Source organism: Phacochoerus africanus, chromosome 1, assembly GCF_016906955.1.
Source record: "Phacochoerus africanus isolate WHEZ1 chromosome 1, ROS_Pafr_v1, whole genome shotgun sequence".
Taxonomy (NCBI): domain Eukaryota; kingdom Metazoa; phylum Chordata; class Mammalia; order Artiodactyla; family Suidae; genus Phacochoerus; species Phacochoerus africanus.
The window spans coordinates 288,721,871-288,740,171 of record NC_062544.1 but is presented as its reverse complement, the minus strand read 5'-3'; the positions used below and the strand labels follow the sequence as shown (position 1 = coordinate 288,740,171).

Here is an 18,301-nt window from a genome sequence, read left to right as displayed (position 1 = left end):
GTGACTGTTGGATCATACGGTACGAGCACGTCTAATTTTGTAAGACGCCAGCGGACAATGTTCCAAAGCAACTATGCCACTCTGCGTTCCCACCAGCCGTGAACGTGCCCCTGCTGCCCCACATCCTCAGCGGAATTGGGAGTTGTCAGTGTTCTAAACCTGGGGCATTCTAATAAGTGAGTTAACAGTATCTTGTTTTGACTTGCATTTCCGTGATGACAAAGAATGCGCCATCTTTTTCATAGGCCTATTTGCCATCTGTATGTCTGTTAAGGTCTTTGGCCTATTTTTAAGTCAAGTTATTTGCTTTCTTATTGTTGAGTCTTAAGTGTTCTTTGTATAGTCTAGGTAACAGCCCTTTATCAGATGTGCCTTTTGCAAAAACTTTTTTCCAGTTAGTGGCTTGTCTTCTCATCCTCTTGACACTGTCTTTCGCAGAGCAGAAGTTTTACTTTTAATGAAGTCCGGCTTATCAATTATTTCTTTCATGGATCATGCCTTTGGTGTTGTATCAAAAGAGTCGTTGACATAACTGTTGAGTTGTAGAAGTTGTTTGTGTATTTTAGAGATCAAGCCCTTGTCAATTGCATCATTTGAAAAAAATCTTCTCCCATTCCATAGGTTGTCCTTTTTTTTATGGTTTCCTTTGCTGTGCAAAAGCTTGTAAATTTGATTAGGCCCATTGGTCAGTATTGTGTTTTAATTTCAAATGCCACATGTTCATTGATGGTGTATAGGGAAATAATTAACTTTAACTTTGTGTCCTGTAATCTTGCTATAATTGCTTATTAGTTCTAGGTTTTTGTTTATTTTGGGTTTTCTACATAGATGATCATGTTATTTACAGAGTTTAATTTCTTTCCTTCCCAATCTATATAACCTTCGCTTACTCTTCTTGTCTTATTGCATTAGCTAAAACTTCCAGGACAATGTTGAAAAAAAAATGATGAGGAGACGTTGCTCCCCCATCTGATCTCACTGGGGAAGCTTGAGTTTCTCATCATAAGAATAATGTTAGCTGTGGGGTTCTGGGATAGATATTCTTTATCAAATTGAGAAAGTTCCCCTATTATTCCTACTTTATTGGAGGGTTTTTTTTTTATCATAAATGGGTGTTGAATTTTGTCAAGTGCTTTTTCTCCATCTATTGATATGATCATGTGATTTTTTTTTTTTAGCCTGTTGATGTGATGTATTCTATTAATTTATTTTTGAACACTCAACCAGCCTTGCAGACCTGGAATATATCCTGCTTGACCATAACATGTAATTCTTTTAATAGATCATTGGATTCAATTTGCTAATATTTTGTTGAGGATTTTTACATCTATTTTCATTAGAGATGCCAGTCTACAGTCTTCTTTTCTTGTAATGTCTTTGTCTTATTTTGGTATAAGGGTAATGCACAACTAACAGGAGTTAGGAGGCATTTCCTGTTTCCATCCTATGAAAGAGACTATAGAGAACCAGAATCATTTCTTCCCTAAATGCTGGTAGAACTCACCCTTGAACCCATCTGTCCAGAGCTCGTATGTTTTGGAAGGTAATTAATTATTGACTCAATTTCTTTATGAGCTACAGGCCTATTCGGATCATCTACTTCTTGTGTGTGTTTTGGCAAATGTGTCTTTTATGGAATTGATTTCATCTAGGTTATTAGGTTTGGTGGCACAGTGTCACTCATAGTATCCCTTAATTATTCTTTTAATGTCCAAAAGTATGATTTCCCCTCTTTTGTTTCTGGTATTAGTAATTTATGTCCTCTCTCCTTCTTAGTTAGCCTGACTAGGTGGAAGCTTATGAATTTTATTGATCTTTTCAAAAAACTTCTGGTTTCAATGATTTTCTCTATTGATTTTTTTTTTTCTTCGTCTTTTTGCCATTTTCTTGGGCCACTCTCGCGGCACATGGAGGTTCCCAGGCTAGGAGTTGAATCGGAGCTGTAGCCACCAGCCTACGCCAGAGCCACAGCAACGCGGGATCCGAGCCGCGTCTGCAACCTACACCACAGCTCACGGCAACGCCGGATCGTTAACCCACTGAGCAAGGGCAGGGATAGAACCCGCAACCTCATGGTTCCTAGTCGGGTTCGTTAACCACTGCGCCACGACGGGAACTCCTGATTTTCTCTATTGAATCTTGTTTTCAATTTCATGGATTTCTGGAAGAACAGATAAGACCTAAAGTTAGTAGAAGGAAAGAAATCATAAGATCAGAGCAGAAATCAATGAAATAGAAATGAAGAAAACCACAGAAAAGAACACGGAAACTAAAAGCTGGTTCTTTGAAAAGATCAACAAAATTGATAAACCCTTGGCCAGACGTATCAATTTCATGGATTTCTGGTCTAATTCTTATTACTTTATTCTACTTACTTTGGATTTGTCTTCTTTTTCTAGTTTCCTAGGGTAGAAACTTAGATTATTGATCTTCTTTTGATTGAAACACACTGGACATGTAACATTATATTAGTTTCAGGTATACACATGATTCAATGTCAAATATGCTTCCAGTGCCCTTGAGAAGAACTCCACTCTGCTGCGGTCGGGCAGAGAGGAGAACTCCACTCTGCTGCGGTCGGGCAGAGCAGTCTATAGATGATGACGACTGATGGAAGTGGTTAGCTCAGCTATGTCCTTACTGATTTTCTGCTGGCTAGATGTGTTCATTCCTGAGACAGAGGTATCAGTCTCGAACTACAATACTGCACATAAATGTGTAAATAAATTATAAACCTTTTAAAAAACACAGACATTTAATGAAAGAATGTTTTTAATATAAAGACAGAACCATGTATCCATTATTGATGAGCATTTGGGTCATTTCTAGTTTGGAGCTATTATGAACATTCAGGTATTCCCTCTATGAATATTCTAGCACTTTTTTTTTTGTCTTTTTGTCTTTTTTGTTGTTGTTGTTGTTGTTGTTGTTGCTATTTCCCGGGCCGCTCCCGCGGCACATGGAGGTTCCCAGGCTAGGGGTCGAATCGGAGCTGTAGCCACCGGCCCACGCCAGAGCCACAGCAACGCAGGATCTGAGCCGCGTCTGCAACGTACCCCACAGCTCACGGCAACGCCGGATCGTTAACCCACTGAGCAAGGGCAGGGACCGAACCCGCAACCTCATGGTTCCTAGTCGGATTCGTTAACCACTGCGCCATGACAGGAACTCCAGCACTTTGTTTTTAATATACGAATGCACTTCTGCTAAGTATACGCTTAGAAGTGGAATAGTTGGATCACACAGTATTCACATGATCTGCTACAGTGATGCTAGCAGTTTTCCATTGTGGCTTATGCAGCAGAACCTGAGAAGTCCCTTTATCCCATATATTCCCCAACACTCCATCTTTCCTTCTGTTTAATTTTAATCATTTAGGTATTAAACTTATTGCTTTCCTTTTTTTTTAATTGAAGTACAGTTTATTTATAATGCTGTGTTAGTTTCTGGAGTACAGCAAAGTGAGTCAGCCTTTTATCTACACGTATATATTCTTTTCCATATTCAATGCAAGAATGCTTTTAAACACCAGCTGGTGAGATAAAACCACATTATAGTGTGATTCATATTGGAGGCTCATGACCAGAACTTAGAACACTCTCGGAACTGAAAGGGGAACGTCAATATCCCCTCCCGTGTTTTCCAACGTTTCAGCTGCACAGCTTCCACTGGAACCAACTCTTGTGAGGAGTGTGAGTAAGAAGCCGCTCTGTTGGGCAGAGGTGAGCCTGCCCTCCGAGCACCCTTCCTCCCAAGAGAGTAGCCTGGCCACTGGAAACGACACCCTATCCTCACCACCACTCCCACTCCCCCAGCTCGGCTCCTCATCTGCCTCGTTCTTGGCTTCTCCACCCAGACAGCGCTCACTGTGCAAATCCACCTTTCTGACCTTCCAGAACCTAGACTGCTATGAATTGCTTTTCAATTTTCAAAACTGCTACCACTGCAACGAGATTTGGGGAAGGGAGTCATCTGTACCTGATGATTTGGTTGTGACCATTGACCGAGAAAATCCTCCATACCCACAAGTGAATGCTCCTTGTCTTGAAACCCTCTCCTGCCTTGGCTGCACAGACGCCCGCACCCCTGCTTTTGCTCTTGCTGTGGCCCTCTTGAGTCTTCCCGTGGTCTCCTTCCTTTGCCTTTCCCTTTTGGGTGTGGGTTCCTCAAGGGTTGGTCCTAGGCATCCTTTGCGTTACTCAGGTTTCCACACAGGGCAAGGACAGACGCTTCGATTACGATTTCTGTGCCACTGACTTCCCAATTTCTGCTTTGAGACCAGCCCTTTCTAGAAAGCGCTCGTCCTACACACCCAAATGCTCCCTGGCCACCATCACGCAGACCTCCTAGAGATGCCTCACACTCAGCAGGCATGAAGCAGACGCATCCTCGCGTGCAAGTCCCACATCTTCGCGAACAGCCCGTCACGTCCCAGCCGCTCATTTCAGGAACTGGAGAGTCCTCCTGGTGACCAGCTCCACACACCACAGCCTGCGGCGTCTATTTCAGAGCATCCTCCCCGCCCACTGGCTCCGTCCCCGTCCAGGCCATCACGGTCTCGCCCCGGTGGGTTCTTTAACAACCTAATTTTCTGCTCTCAATGCCACAGTCACTCAGACGACTCTCTACATGCTGCCAGAAAAATCATTCTAAATCAGAGAGAGACAGACAGACATCACACAGGAATATTCCTACTGCTGCTTAATACCTTAAAAAACCTTGCTAGCTCCATTATTTTTTAAGGAAGACCTGCTTAAAATAAAGCACCCAAGAATAACCACCCTCTTAGCCCTTTTTAAAAAAACATAAAGTTGGCCATCTCTGTTTTCAAAAATTTGCGGGTTCTTGATCTCCTCCCCGATGTCAACAGCTGGGATAGAAAACTGCATAAGGATACGCTGATGGCATGGCTCTTTTTTAAAAAGAGTGCCTTTAAGCAGAGCATACCTTCTGCTGTGCTGTCCCACAACAGCCATTAGCCACATACGGCCACTTACATTTTCACTAATTAAAAGTAAATTCAATGACTGTTTAGTTCCCTAGTCCCACTAGCCACCTTTCAAATGAATAAGCCACCCATGGCTGGTGGCTACCATATCGAACAGCACAAAACATTTCTCCTACCACAGAAAGTTCCCCTGTTCCTGTGCCCTCACAGCCACAACACCCACCTGGCTGTAGGAGGCATCTGCATTTGTTCCGACACTGGTCTAGACCCCAGAGTCCAGTCCAAATTCCTTGCTGGGATGCACAAATCCTCCGCAGAGCTGGCCCTGCCCCTCCCAACCTGCCCCCTCACCCACCTGCCTGGGGACACCTGAGACCCTAACCCACTCAGCCCTGGAAGATCTCCCTTTGTCTAGCACGTTCTTTCTTGTTCTACTCCACCCTCCTCACACATGCTTTCAAAACAAAGCTGGACGAAACCTCATTTCCTCGACTGGCCCTGCTTGCCCAGTCCTGAGGCCGCTCCCTTTTTGAGCTGACTGCGTCCTGCACCTACCTCACGATACTGCCACTGTTTATGTGTGTTTCAGCGCCACTAGTTCGGAGCCCTTTTATTCAGTCTGTTGAAGGGTGTCGAAAGACAGGATGACGCACTGAGGGTCTCGGCCTAGTTGGGCGGCTGTGACAAAATGCCACAGGCTGGCTGGTCGAAACGGCAGACGTGGACTTCACCGCAGTACTGGAGCTTGGATGTCTGAGGTCCAGGTGTTGCAGGGCGCATGGTCCCACCTGTGGCCTTCGCCCTCCATGCAGACGACCGCCGCCCAGGTCCTCACGTGGTCCTTTCTCTGTGTGGGTGCACTCCTGGGGTCTCTCTCTCAGAAGGACACCAGTCCTACTGGATTGGGACCCCACCCATGCAACCTCATTTAACCTCAATCACCTCCTTAAAGGACTACAGTCATAATGGGGTTTGGGGCTTCAACACAGGGATTCGAGGGGACACACTTCAGTCCATGACAGCAAGACTATCTAACGGCGAGGTTGGAATCGCTATTTCCATAATATTTCTGTAACTTTCGGCGTTCCCATCATGGCTCAGTGGTTAACGAATCCGACTAGGAACCACAAGGTTGCAGGTTCGATCCCTGGCCTTGCTCAACGGGTTAAAGATCTGGGGTCGCCATGAGCTGTGGGGTAGGTCGCAGACGCGGCTCGGATCCTGCGTTGCTGTGGCTGTGGTGCAGGCCGGCGGCTATAGCTCCGACTGGACCCCTAGCCTGGGAACCTCCATGTGCCGTGGGTGCAGCCCTAGAAAAGACAAAAAGAAAAAAAAATATATATATATATATATATTTCTGTAACCTTCATTTCAAAATGATCTTACTTTTAGTGTTTCTTAGTTGCTGCCTGAAAAGTAACCCTTGGCCTCCTTTATCTTCAGAGATAATCTAAGGACACAAACTCATGAGTGATGGGAGAACTTACCACGACAGGCTCTCGTGCCATGACAGGCACAAGACAGGCCCTTTGACATTTCAGATACTCAGCGTAAAGGCTCTTGACCAAAGACCCTACAGAAAAAAAGGTCTGTGATCCGAAAGGGAACAAAAGTTCTCTCTCGACTTCCAAAACGGTAATCTTAAATCTTGAGTAGTCAGTGTAGACTCAAGGAACAGGCTTTCTATTCTTTCATCAAAGGTGAATAACACAAAGCCCAGTCTGAGCAGACCCCCTGCATGATCACTGGCCCCCACGCACACCTGAGGCGCTGCCCCAAGGATCCGGGAACACTCCGGAACACAGGCCATTCGGCTCCTGTGTGAGAAGGGAGCCCTTGGGCACATCGCTCCAAGAGTCTTCAACAGACGGAGAGGGGGCGACCTGCAGGCATTTCCTTCCCTGACCACAGAGGGTTTTCTTTGCTAAACAGCATATAATTCCCTGGTTGTTTAATACACAAGCACAACACCAGGAATGTTAGATAATTGAAGGGCATAAAGACTGATCCGCAGGGATTATGTCAAGTCTCACTCAGAGGCAAGCTCACTGCAAACGAGATGCTGCAGAAAGAGTCTGCTTTAAGGACTGACCAGCAGAGCAGAATAACGCATGTTTCCCATCGGTGTCACCCTCCTTCCGTCCCCCTCCTCAGCTGTGCCACAGCAGAGTGATCAAATGCTTCGTGTGAGTTCATTTTTATGTTAAATAAATATTACATATCATCTCGAGCAAAGAACACACTAAAAGATGAAATAAAAACATGTTTTCAAAATTACAAGTCTTCAAAAAGCTGAAAGAATTCACCACCACCAAACCAGATTTACAACAAAAGCTGAAGGAACTTCTCTAAGCGGAAAAGAAAGGCCATAAGTGAACACAAGGAAATTACAAGATGGGAAAGCTCACGGGTAAAGGCGAACACGCACCAAAGGCAGGCGACCACCCGCATGAAACCCTGACGTCAAACCCGTCGCGGTGAGAGGAGGAGAGTTCAAAACGAGAAGCCTTTAGCACTTTTCAGGGAAAAGGACGCATCGCAGGCCCATCTCGGCGGCAGGGCCACAGCAGTACCCCGTCCGCTGACCCCGGGAGGACGCCGGTGACTGGCGCCGGGGCAGAGCTGGGGACCCCCCCACCCCCGGCTCTTGCTGCACGAAGACCCCCGCCCCGGCTCTCCTCCCAAAGTCTCAGTTCCGAACGCACCTTAGCCTCACTTGGTGAGACTGGAGGTCAGCGGAGGCCCGGGAAGGAAACCACCCACGGAGGCTGCCTCGGGGGCGGCGCTGTGACTCGCCGCCACCCGCGCCCACGGCTCTGTCACCGGGAGAGGCGGCCCGGGCAGCCGGCCTGACAGGGAAACAACGGAGCCGACTGGCTGGTGCGTCCCCCTGGCCCTCGGCCCCCAGCCTCCAGCGGCTCCACCCGCCTCATCACGGGGACAGAGACCCTGCACGAGGCGCCCGTCAGGCGGCAGCCCTCCTCCACGGCGCCCTCTCCCCCCGGACGACCCCGACGCCGGGGAGACGCGGGGCCCTGAGGGATGGCTGCCCCTGTTCCGTGTGCCCCCCGCCGCCCCCGTGGCCCTCCCGAGGCTCCTGGCACAGGACAGCCCTTGCCTGCCCCGGGGCTCTCCCCCTGCAGAGCGCCCCCCGCCAGCCTCCCAGAAACCCGGGCCCTCCCCAGGGAGCCTCCCGGCCAGCCCAGGGCAGCTGCGGCCTCCCATCCCCAACGCACGAGCAGGCGCTCGGCGCCCCTCCTGCCGTTTCTCTCCAGGGCCCCTCGCAGCAGCTGACGGCCCCTCTCCGTTTGCACACTCTCGTCCGCTCCCCCGGTCGGAACGCGGGTCCGTGAGAGGAGTCACCCCCGCGGCCCCTCCGCACGCGGCCTCCCCAGGCGGCGGCCAGCGGCGCAAGCGAGGTCTTCCCCGACGGCCGGTGAACAGACAGCCGAGCCCCCCTCGGGCCCAAGCACCCCCTTCTCCTCCCATCTCACCAGCGGTCGGGCGGCACCGCAAGCCAAGTCCTGGGACTCCATTCTCACCTCCTGGCTGTCCTCCTCGCAAGGCCTCCGGGCCGCGGGCAAACGCCCCTGGGCCCCTTCGGAACCCACCTCAGATCCCACCTCTCGCCACAGCTGCCGCCCCGGGTCCCACTGCATTTCTCACCCAGCAGCGCCTGCCTCCCACCTGGTCCCCGGGCGCGCCTGCTGCGTCCAGCACCCCCCGACATGGCAACCAGGGAGTCTCGAAGGACGTCAGTGTCAAAGCAGGAAGAGCCCCGGGGGCTCCTCATCACACGCACAGGAGGAGCCGAGGACCCTCGCGCTGGCCTGTCTCCCACCGCTCGCGCCGCCACCCCGGCCCGGGGCGCGCCAGGCTCGTTCCACAGCGGCCGCGGCGCAGCTACGCCATCTGCGCGGCCGCTCTCTCCCCAGCCCACGGAGGGCTCCTGCCGCCCGCCTCTCGACTGGCCTGCGCGAAGGTATTTTCTGACCCCCCGTTTAAGGTCACCGCCCCCGTCCCGACCTCCCTTCCTCTGTTAACAGAAAGCACACGGAGGACAGATGGTGCCTTTCTTCACGACAGATCCTGGACGTGTAAGAGGCCAATGGACACTGAGGGCACCACCGCTGGCTCTGGCACCTGGGACATGGAGGAGCCCGAGGCGGGCCTGGCCCGGCTCTCACAAAGTGTCCCAGGAAACAGCGAAGCCAGAGCCAGCCATAGGCAAGAGGGTCCAGAGACAAGCGAACAGCTCAGTCCAGTCCACACTGACCACAACTCTGGACCAGGTACAATCTCGAGGAGCAGACTGCTGATAAGGGACACTGACAATAAAACCCAAAGGGCCAGACACACCAGGCTTCCCAACGTGGGTCTACCTGGTGACCCTGACAGACTCACAGACATGGAGAACACACGTGGAGGAGAGACCTGTGGTTGCCAAGGGGAAGGGAGGAGAGAGTGGCAGGCACGGGGAGTTTGGGGTTAACAGATGCAAACTACGACATTTAGAGCGGACACACAGCAAGGACCTACTACACAGCACAAGGAACTAAATTGGATCTCCTGGGATAGACCATGATGGAAAATAATGTTTGAAAACAAGGACACATATGTGTGTGACTGAGTCAGGACGCTGCACAGCAGAAGCTGGCACAACACTGTAAATCAGCTGCACTTTAATGAAACATGAAAAACATAAACCAGTGACCCTGTGCGGCAGTTCAGGTCCTCCACAAAGCAGATGTCACGACAGGACTGGACGTGCAAGAGATGTGTGCGGGAAAACGGGCGGCAGAGAGGAGGCTGGAGAGCTGTCCGACGTGACCGCAGGTGGGTCCCTGTGGGAGGAAGAAGGAAGGCAGGCAGGTTGGGCAGGAAAGGTCCTAGACGCCTGGCAGCTCCAAGAAAGTTTCAGGCCAGTGTGGGGTCCTTGAGCCAAAGTCCCTGTCCGGAGTCACCGCCTCCCAGGAATGCACACTCCTGCAGCAGGAGTCGTGGCCTCTGTGTGAAGTCAGTGTGGACCCAGAGTCCAGCAGGTGAGGCCACAGTTGGGTCCTGGTCACGGGGGGGCAGATTAGACTTGACTCTTTGAGCTCCGCACCAGTGGGGCCTCTCCAGCTCGGGAGGACTCCAAGGCACACTCGTCTCATTTTCTTCTCTTCCTCGTAGCTCAGAGCCACAATCTCTGAGCCTGATTCAGCGGCTCCCTGAGGCTCAGGTCAGTTCTGACGGCTTCACTGAAGCTGAAAAACTATTACCTAAAAGCTTAGTATTCAACCCATTATGGAGGACTCGTGATTTGACACTGAGAATAAACACCATGTGCATTTTTACTCTTCTGTTAATTCGACAAACATTCAGTGAAACGCCTAGCATGTGCTAGGTGCTAAAGACACGAAAATGAACAAACCAAAGCTTCCTCCAGAAGTGCTCTCTGTGAAGCGGCAAAGAAAAGCCAAGCACAAGACGAATGTAAAACTGGAACAATCCTGTACAAGTGATACAGTAAGTGCTGAAGGGACAAAAACAGCAGGCACCTAACTTGAAGCAGAGTTGGGGGGGGGTGGCTGTTCTTAGAGGAAAGCAGAGCTTCAAAGATAAAGTGATGTTTAAACTTGAGCCTTAAAACTAAGGCAGGAACTCAACAGGTACAGAAAGTTGGTAATGAACAGCTTGTGCAAGATTTCAGGATATTAAAATGGAAATCCTGGTACAGATATTCTTCTAAAACTTATAAATCAAAATTATTTAAAGAGACAACTGTATTAGAATGATTTTCTATAGAAAGAAAAAAAAAATTTTTTTAAAGGGCTGCAGGTGCTGGATATGGAAGTTCCCAGGTTAAGGGTCAAATCAGAGCTACTGCTGCCAGCCTATGCATCAGCCACAGCAACGCCAGATCCTTAACCCACTGAGCGAGGCCAGGGATCGAACCCACATCTTCATGGTTACTAGTCAGGTTCGTTACCATTGAGCCGCAACGGGAGCTCCCAGAAAAAAAAATTCTAAAGCGAATATACCTGAATCATGAATAATGGATTTTGCATAAAGTGGGCTAGACATATAAGCAGCTAGTCAGTAAGCATAATTTTTAAAGATTTCAAACATATGTTTTATAAATTGAAACATCTGATTGTCCTTACAAATATAAACAGAAATCATCTTATGCCAGACAACAGCTTAAAAAATACTATAAAAAATAAAAGAGGGAGTTCCTGTCGTGGCTCAGTGGTTAACGAATCCGACTAGGAACCATGAGGTTGCGGGTTCGATCACTGGCCTTGCTCAGTGGTTTAAGGATCCAGCATTGCCGTGAGCTGTGGTGTAGGTCGCAGACGCGGCTCAGATCCCGCGTTGCTGTGTGGCTGTGGTGTAGGCCTGCAGCTACAGCTCCGACTAGACCCCTAGCCTGGGAACCTCCATATGCCATTTGAGCAGCCCTAGAAAAGGCAAAAAAAAAGACAAAAATAAAAAAATTTTTAAAATAAAAGAAATACATGATGACATCCAGGTATTTCCTTAAAAGCTATTAGTGTTACAAGGTCCAGAGTCCTCAAAGGCGTCGGTCTCAAGAACACTTCACACTCCTGAAAATTACTGAGGACCCCAAAGGGCTTCTGTTTGTGAGCTATCAGTGTTCACCACATCAGAAGTTTCTTTAAACAATGAAATTTTTTAAATATTTCACTAAAAAATAACAGGAATTCCCCTTGTTAGCAGTAACAAACCCAACTAACATCCATGAGGATTCGGGTTCACGCACTGGGATCCCGCACTGCCGTGACCTGTGCTGTAGGTCGCAGATGCAGGGTGGACCTGGCATTGCTGTGGCTGTGGTGCCGGCTGGCAGCTGAAGCTCCAATCCGACCCCTGGTCTGGGAACTTCCGTGTGTCTCAGGTTCGGCTCTAAAAAGACAAAAAAAAAGAAAAAAAAATTATAATGAACTTACCATGCTAACATAAGTAATATTGTCTATGAGAAATAATAGGTTTCCAAAGCATTTAGTGAATACAGGCATTGTTCTACAAGCCTCTCCAACCCCTGGCTTCAGAGAAGACGACTGCATTTCCTCTCTGCTTGGGCATTCAATCAGCCGCAGGACGTGCAGCTCGGTCTGTGAAGCAAACCCAGCCTCACACGCACACGGGCTGGAAAAGGGAGGAGTGCTCAGTCGCCTTTTCAGATCGCTGTGGGCCTTTTACTCTGCCCGCACACCAACACTAGACAAGCGGTAGTTCCTGGAACAAAAGCTACACTGTAGAATCTAAAACCTTATCAGTGAACTTTCTGTACCGTTATGCTGCAGTCCATTAGTGTATCTTTACCCACGCACCAATTTGAAACGTGATCATCTGGAAAATACTGCTTCACAGAATTATGCACATTTTCCAAGTGTTGACACATTTCATTTAAATAATATCAATAGCTCACATTTACCAACGTTGCCGGGGATCCCATCAAAAGAAGTCCCTAAGAACTGGGAAGCTGTCAAGCTCACGGGAGCAGATAAAAGTTTTAGTTTTTTTAATTTTGGCTTGAAAGCACAAATATTATCATCGGTCACAATTTCTAAAAGTTGTTCTTGATTTACTTCTCAGAAAATGTCCACCAAATACCCAGCTGTGAATACCTGCAGACTGTCTGCCACTTGAAAAATCAAGTCGCAGTCACAGTCCACAAGAGGGGCCAGTTTGATCTACAGCTTAAACTGCCCTCCTGCCGTTCCTCAAACAGGCCCTGGACCTCCGTGCGGCAGACATGCTTCCCTTCCCATTCCTCACGGAGAGCCTAGGACAAGTACTCGGGGTTGATCCCTAAGAAAACTCTGTGAATCCACACTAACGGAAAAAATAAAAATCATTAAAAAGAGAAAAAGAGAAAACTGTTACCGCCTCAGTGAGGAGGCTACGTCTAGGTCAGAGCAGCTTTTTTTTACTGTAAGTGGCGAGACAGTGCCTATCCATGTCATCTGGGGCCCCTGCCTCAGTTCTTGCCAAGGCACCAGGAGTTTCACCCATCACGGCTTCTGCACCCTCATTACAGAGAGGGAAAACAGAAACGAAATCTTGGAGTTCCTGGAGTGGCTCAGTGCCAACAAACACAACTAGGATCCATGAGGATGCAGGTTTGATCCCTGGCCTTGCTCAGTGGGTTAAGGATCCAGCATTGCCGTGAGCTGCGGTGTAGGTCACAGATGCGGCTCAGATCCCACATCGCTGTGGCTGTGGTGCAGGCCAGCAGCTACAGCTCCAATTCGACCCCTAGCCTGGGAACTTCCACATGCCGTGAGTACAGCCCTAAAAAGCAAAAAGAAAAGAAAGAAGAAGAAAAGAAATGAAATGAAATCTTAGTATTATTATAAAAATAGTTTTCCCTCATAGGCACCCAGCAAGGGTTTTAGGGACCCCAAGAGGTATGTGGACCACAGTCTGGGAACCAGTGGCAGAATATTTCTAGAAGAAAATACAAGAAATGGCTTATCAGAGGCCAGGGGTGGGAGGGAGGCTCACTCCATCCCACATTTCCTTCAAACTGTTTCATTTCTCTGCAATATGTATCTATCTGCATTACTATTTTAACACAACATTGTGCAAAGCCTTGCGATCAATAGAGAAACAAAGCTAAACCTGACTACTAGCAGCCAAAACATTACCTAGCACCCAGCAAGTTCAATCATTACTGAATAAATGAATATATATATATATATAAATAACAAACCCAAAAAACAAAAAGGGGTAAGAACTCCAAACAAAGGGTCGAGCATGAGGAGAATTCTGAGAAGGTAGCCACACCAGAGATGATCAGGAAAGGGTCAAAATAAGAGAACACCTGGGATGGACTTGGAACCAATGAACGAATTTGGACATGAGAACTTGGGCATGCCACACAATATCCAGGAAGCACAGCAAGTGTTTACTGATGTGAAGGCAATGTCAGGCTGTCATTCTGAAAACTGAGAGTTGTAACTTTTTAAATCAGAGTCAATTAAAGAGGAAAAAGGGCTTTGAGAAAGAAGTCCTTTCCTCTACATCCACAAACGGAGCTTTCCCCCTTTTTGGCTGACTCCATCCAGGCTGGGGCTCCTGCATTATCAGACTGCAGAAAAGCAAGAAACAGACTAACGTTAAAGGCTACAGAACAGACCTATTAACCAGGATGAAAAAACAGGAGTGGGACAACTTTAATCTGTCGTGCAGGAATTTCCTCTCTAAACCTCTGCAGGCCACTAAAGCAAAGGGCAAATTTTTACTCCATCATCAGGTTTCTAACGCAGTTCAGCAACAACTGCCCAACAAAATCAGCTGTGAGGCGTGCTGAAGGGGATTTCATGACAAGAGGCAAAGCGCAAGCACTTGGGAATTAATTTCTCTTATACCTGTAATAACCTCATTTTCATCCACAGACATTCTGACATGCTTTGAGGAGCCATACATGTGAATTTTTCTAGAATGTTCATGGTGGTGGCGGTTGGGGGGGGACATCTAAGAACACTGAGGTTCTGTGTAACTCCACCCACCATCCTCGTCTTAACCTGAGGGGACCCCTCAGTCAAGAAGGGCAAAACAGCCAGGAAAGGGGGCAGGCCCACAGCTGGGCCTTCTTCTCCTCTGGGTCATCCATGCTAGAAAGTCAACAAGCCTGCCCTGTGGGAGGAAATCCGTGCACGCTAAGGCCAGAACCCTCCCCGAGGGTGAACTGCAATTACAATGACTGATGAGAAGCCGGCGAGAATGCTGGAGAACAAGGCCGCTCGTGGGTTATAAATAAAGGCAGGGGCATGCTTCCAACTAGTCGGGGCTGGGCACGGGCCGCGGGCTCCTGCAGGTTCTCCAGATCACCGAGGCCTCCATCGCCGACGACCCATCTCCACGGAGGCAGCGTTTTTTTTCTTTTCCTGTCTTTTGTCTTTTTAGGGCTGCACCCACAGCATATGGAGGTGCCCAGGCTGGGGGTCACACTGGAGCTGCAGCTACCGGCCTACACCACCGCCACAGTAATGTGGGATCTGAGCCGCATCTGCGACCTCACAGCTCACGGCAACGCCGGATCCTTAACCCACTGAGCGAGGCCAGAGATCAAACCCGCAACTTCATGGATACTAGTCAGGTTCGTTCACCACTGATCCATGACAGGAACTCCAACATTTTGTCTGGGTTGTTTCCTCTTCCCTCCAACCTGCTTAGTCAAGTGTCATTTCTAAGTTTTAAGCAGCTTCTCAAAACAGATGAATGCAAGTGCTGTGAAGGCATGCTATCTTGACACTACTTTATTCTAATTTATAAGTTTCTCTCAAAAGGGGGCTGGGGTAGGGGAGAGGGAGATAGCCACACAGCACACAGGGCAAAAAAGTCCTCCTTCTACTTGGTGGAAATATAAAAACGCTAATGATGATGACACTAACTGCAGCTGCTTTAGGACTATGCTTCATTAAATAACATATTCCTTAATCACATAAATAAAACCATATGAATTTCAAGACACTTTCACATATACTAGCTGAATCTTCACAACAACTGTGGGACATCGAGGCTGGCATTCACTTCCATTTACAGCTGACCAAACGCAGATTCAGAAATGTTATAATTCAGTGGAGATTCATGGACACTCACCAGATGTGAAGCTGCCAAAACTCTGCCCAGACCTAAGTTCCTATTGCAAAGCACTTCCAAGTCCAAGGGGGAAGCCCCTGTCAACCAGAGCCACAGGACAAGCTGAAGCCGCCAGCACCAAAGGTTTGCAAGCACCCTGGGACCGGAGCCAAGCGTGGCTGTGCCCGAGTAATCACTCACCTATTCGGGCCAAAAGAAAGGTGTCAGGCCAGTGCAGGAGGTGGGACGGAAGCCAGGGCTCCCGCCTCCCTGGCTGCACTGCACTCTGCTCTCCCTTCAACACAGTGTTCACCTCCTTCCTCAGCTTAAGCTATGGTTCCAGGTTCCTACCCACCTGCAAATAATCTGACACACTGTACGTATCCGAACACCCTCTGTGTGCGTCTGAAATGACAACCGTGTGAACAGACTCCATGGAGAAGCATTTCTTTTGTTGAAGGACTTGTCTTTACATGTGTCTGTCATACAAATTATCAAGTTCTCTGAGGAAAAGATTCAATCTTAACTAACCATCAACTCTTAGAAAGAACTCAGGCACAAAACGAGGAACTGGGGGGATAATGAATACACTGGAGAAGAAATCAGGAGCAATATGAAAAAACATATTTGAAATGTGTAAGGCCTAAATTGTACCTATATGACGTTCCCTGGATGAAGAACCACACTCAGGACAGTAGTTCCTGTCAGAACCATTCCTAATTTGAGTTCTTCAGATTTTCCAAGAGCATTTAATCACCAAGAATTCTCAAATCTACCCATTTCCAAGTGCACTTCCATTTAAAAAAAAAAGAAATGCCACATCACAAAACTTTTATTTATTTTATTTCTTTTAAAGGTTTTTTTTGTTTGTTTGTTTTTTCTGGTCTTTTTTCATCTTTTCTAGGGCTGCACCCGTGCATATGGAGGTTCCCAGGCTAGGTGTCTAATCGGAGCTGTAGCCACCAGCCTACACCACAGCCACAGCAACGCTGGATCCTTAACCCACAAATTTTTTAAAATTTGGATGCAGATCCAATCCCTGGCCTTGCTCAGTGGGTTAGGGATACAGCGTTGCTGTGAGCTGTGGTGTAGGTCACAGATGCAGCTTGGATCTGGTGTGGCTGTGGCTGTGGCGTAGGCCTGTGGCTGCAGCTCTAGTTTGACCCCTAGCCTGGGAACTTCTGTATGTTGCAAGTGCGGCCCTAAAAAGACAAAAAATAAAAATAAAATAAAAATTTGGATGTTGAATTAAAACAGTTGCAAGTAGATGTTGTATCACCTGTAAAACAAAGATAACAACAGCACCTACCTCCCTAAGGCTGGTGAAGATTCAAGGAGTGAACACAGTCCAGGGCATATTTATTAGCTAGTTGTAAGAATCCACTACCCCAACCCTAGCGAAACATGTCAACCTGAAATTTAAAGTAAGAATAATAAGACTATGGAAAAAATGGATTCTACAAGTTGAAAACGCATTTAAGTTTGTTTAACGTTTAAACAGATAAACATTTAGATACTTTTCTTCAGGGGCTACAGGGCCCCCCGGATGCTGGCCAAGAACTTACTTTGTGCCCTGACAGCCACACACAAGTTTGGGACACAAGCCTTGGGGAGCGATAGTACACAGAACGGTAACACCACCCGCGCCTCTGAAGCTGAATAACCCCAGTCTATTTTAAACAAACAACCACTTACTGAATATACTTTTTTAATTTTTACCCCCCCCCCCAAAAAAAAGCGGCTAACAACCTCGTTCTAAGTGTTCGGTGCTTTGCACATGTCCGGGTATTTTAGGCTTATTTCAGGCTTAGGAGCGAGGCAAGCGACGGTACAACCTGTCTCACGGGGGTGGAAACCCAGGCACACCGGGCTGGAGCCGGAGCGGCTGCCTGGGCGCGGACGTGCCGCCCTGCGCGGGGACCACCGCTCGGACAGAACAGTCCTTCCCGTGCAGATTCCCGCCTGAGGCCAAGCCACCCAAAGCGCAGCGACCCGCCAGGCGCCCAAAGGCTGGGGTCCCCTTCCGGTCGCGAGAAGCCGGTCCGGGGTCCGGGGTCCCGGGTCCGCAGTGGGCCTGGCGGGGGTCAGGGACAGGGTCCGGGGATGAGGGACCAGACAGGGGTCCCGAGTCCGCGGAGGGCCCGGCGGGGGTCCGGATCCGGGGGCAAGGGTGAGGGACCGGCAGGGATCCCGGGTCCGCGGATGGCCCGGCGGGGGTGCGGGGCAGGGTCCAGGGCGCCGAGGTGCTCACCTTCCGACAGCTCCAGCTCCAGCTCGGCCAGGCTCTCCCGCACCTCAGCGGGCAGGGGCACCGCCTCCAGCGGGCACCCGCGCTCGGCCATGGCCCCGCAGAAGGACGGGTGGCCGGCTCTCGCCGGGCGGGGTCGGAGCCGGGGCCGGGGGTGCGGCCGGGCTGAACCCTGGTTGCGGCTACGTCGCTCCCCTCAGCCCGGCGCCCCGCATCCGCCCGCTGGCGCTGGAGACGATCCGCAGGGGCGCTGCCCAGGCTGTTCCACACTGGAGCGCGCGCGGGCACGGGCACGAGCGCAGGCGCGAGCTGGGCGCGGGCGGCTTCTTCCGCGCCGCCGCCGCCCGGCGCGTCCCCGACTGCCCGGACAGCCCTACGTGGAGCGCGCGTGCGCAGCGGGAAGGGCGGGAGAGGCGCGCGCGTGCGCGCGGGTCGCCGCCCCAGTGGGAGCCCCGGCCCGCCCAGCAACAGCGGAGGCTGGCTCCCATTGGCCCCACTGGGAGCGAGGA

At 49.5% G+C, this 18,301-nt stretch overlaps 1 protein-coding gene across 10 annotated transcripts in view; it reads right to left on the bottom strand.

Moving 5' to 3' along the window:
* Positions 1 to 18,125, bottom strand: part of DIP2A (disco interacting protein 2 homolog A) — a 100,707-nt gene extending 82,582 nt beyond the window's left edge. For 3 of the 10 annotated variants that reach the window (XM_047798616.1, XM_047798623.1, XM_047798638.1), the window contains exon 1: positions 17,796 to 18,114. In XM_047798616.1, coding sequence (XP_047654572.1) covers positions 17,796 to 17,886 — 91 coding nt within the window. In that variant the 5' untranslated portion in view covers positions 17,887 to 18,114. Of the gene's footprint in view, positions 1 to 17,795 lie in introns of all 10 variants that reach the window. The other 7 variants (XR_007137489.1, XM_047798704.1, XM_047798656.1 and 4 more) reach the window with 5 other exon arrangements.
* Positions 18,126 to 18,301: the final 176 nt, after the last annotated feature.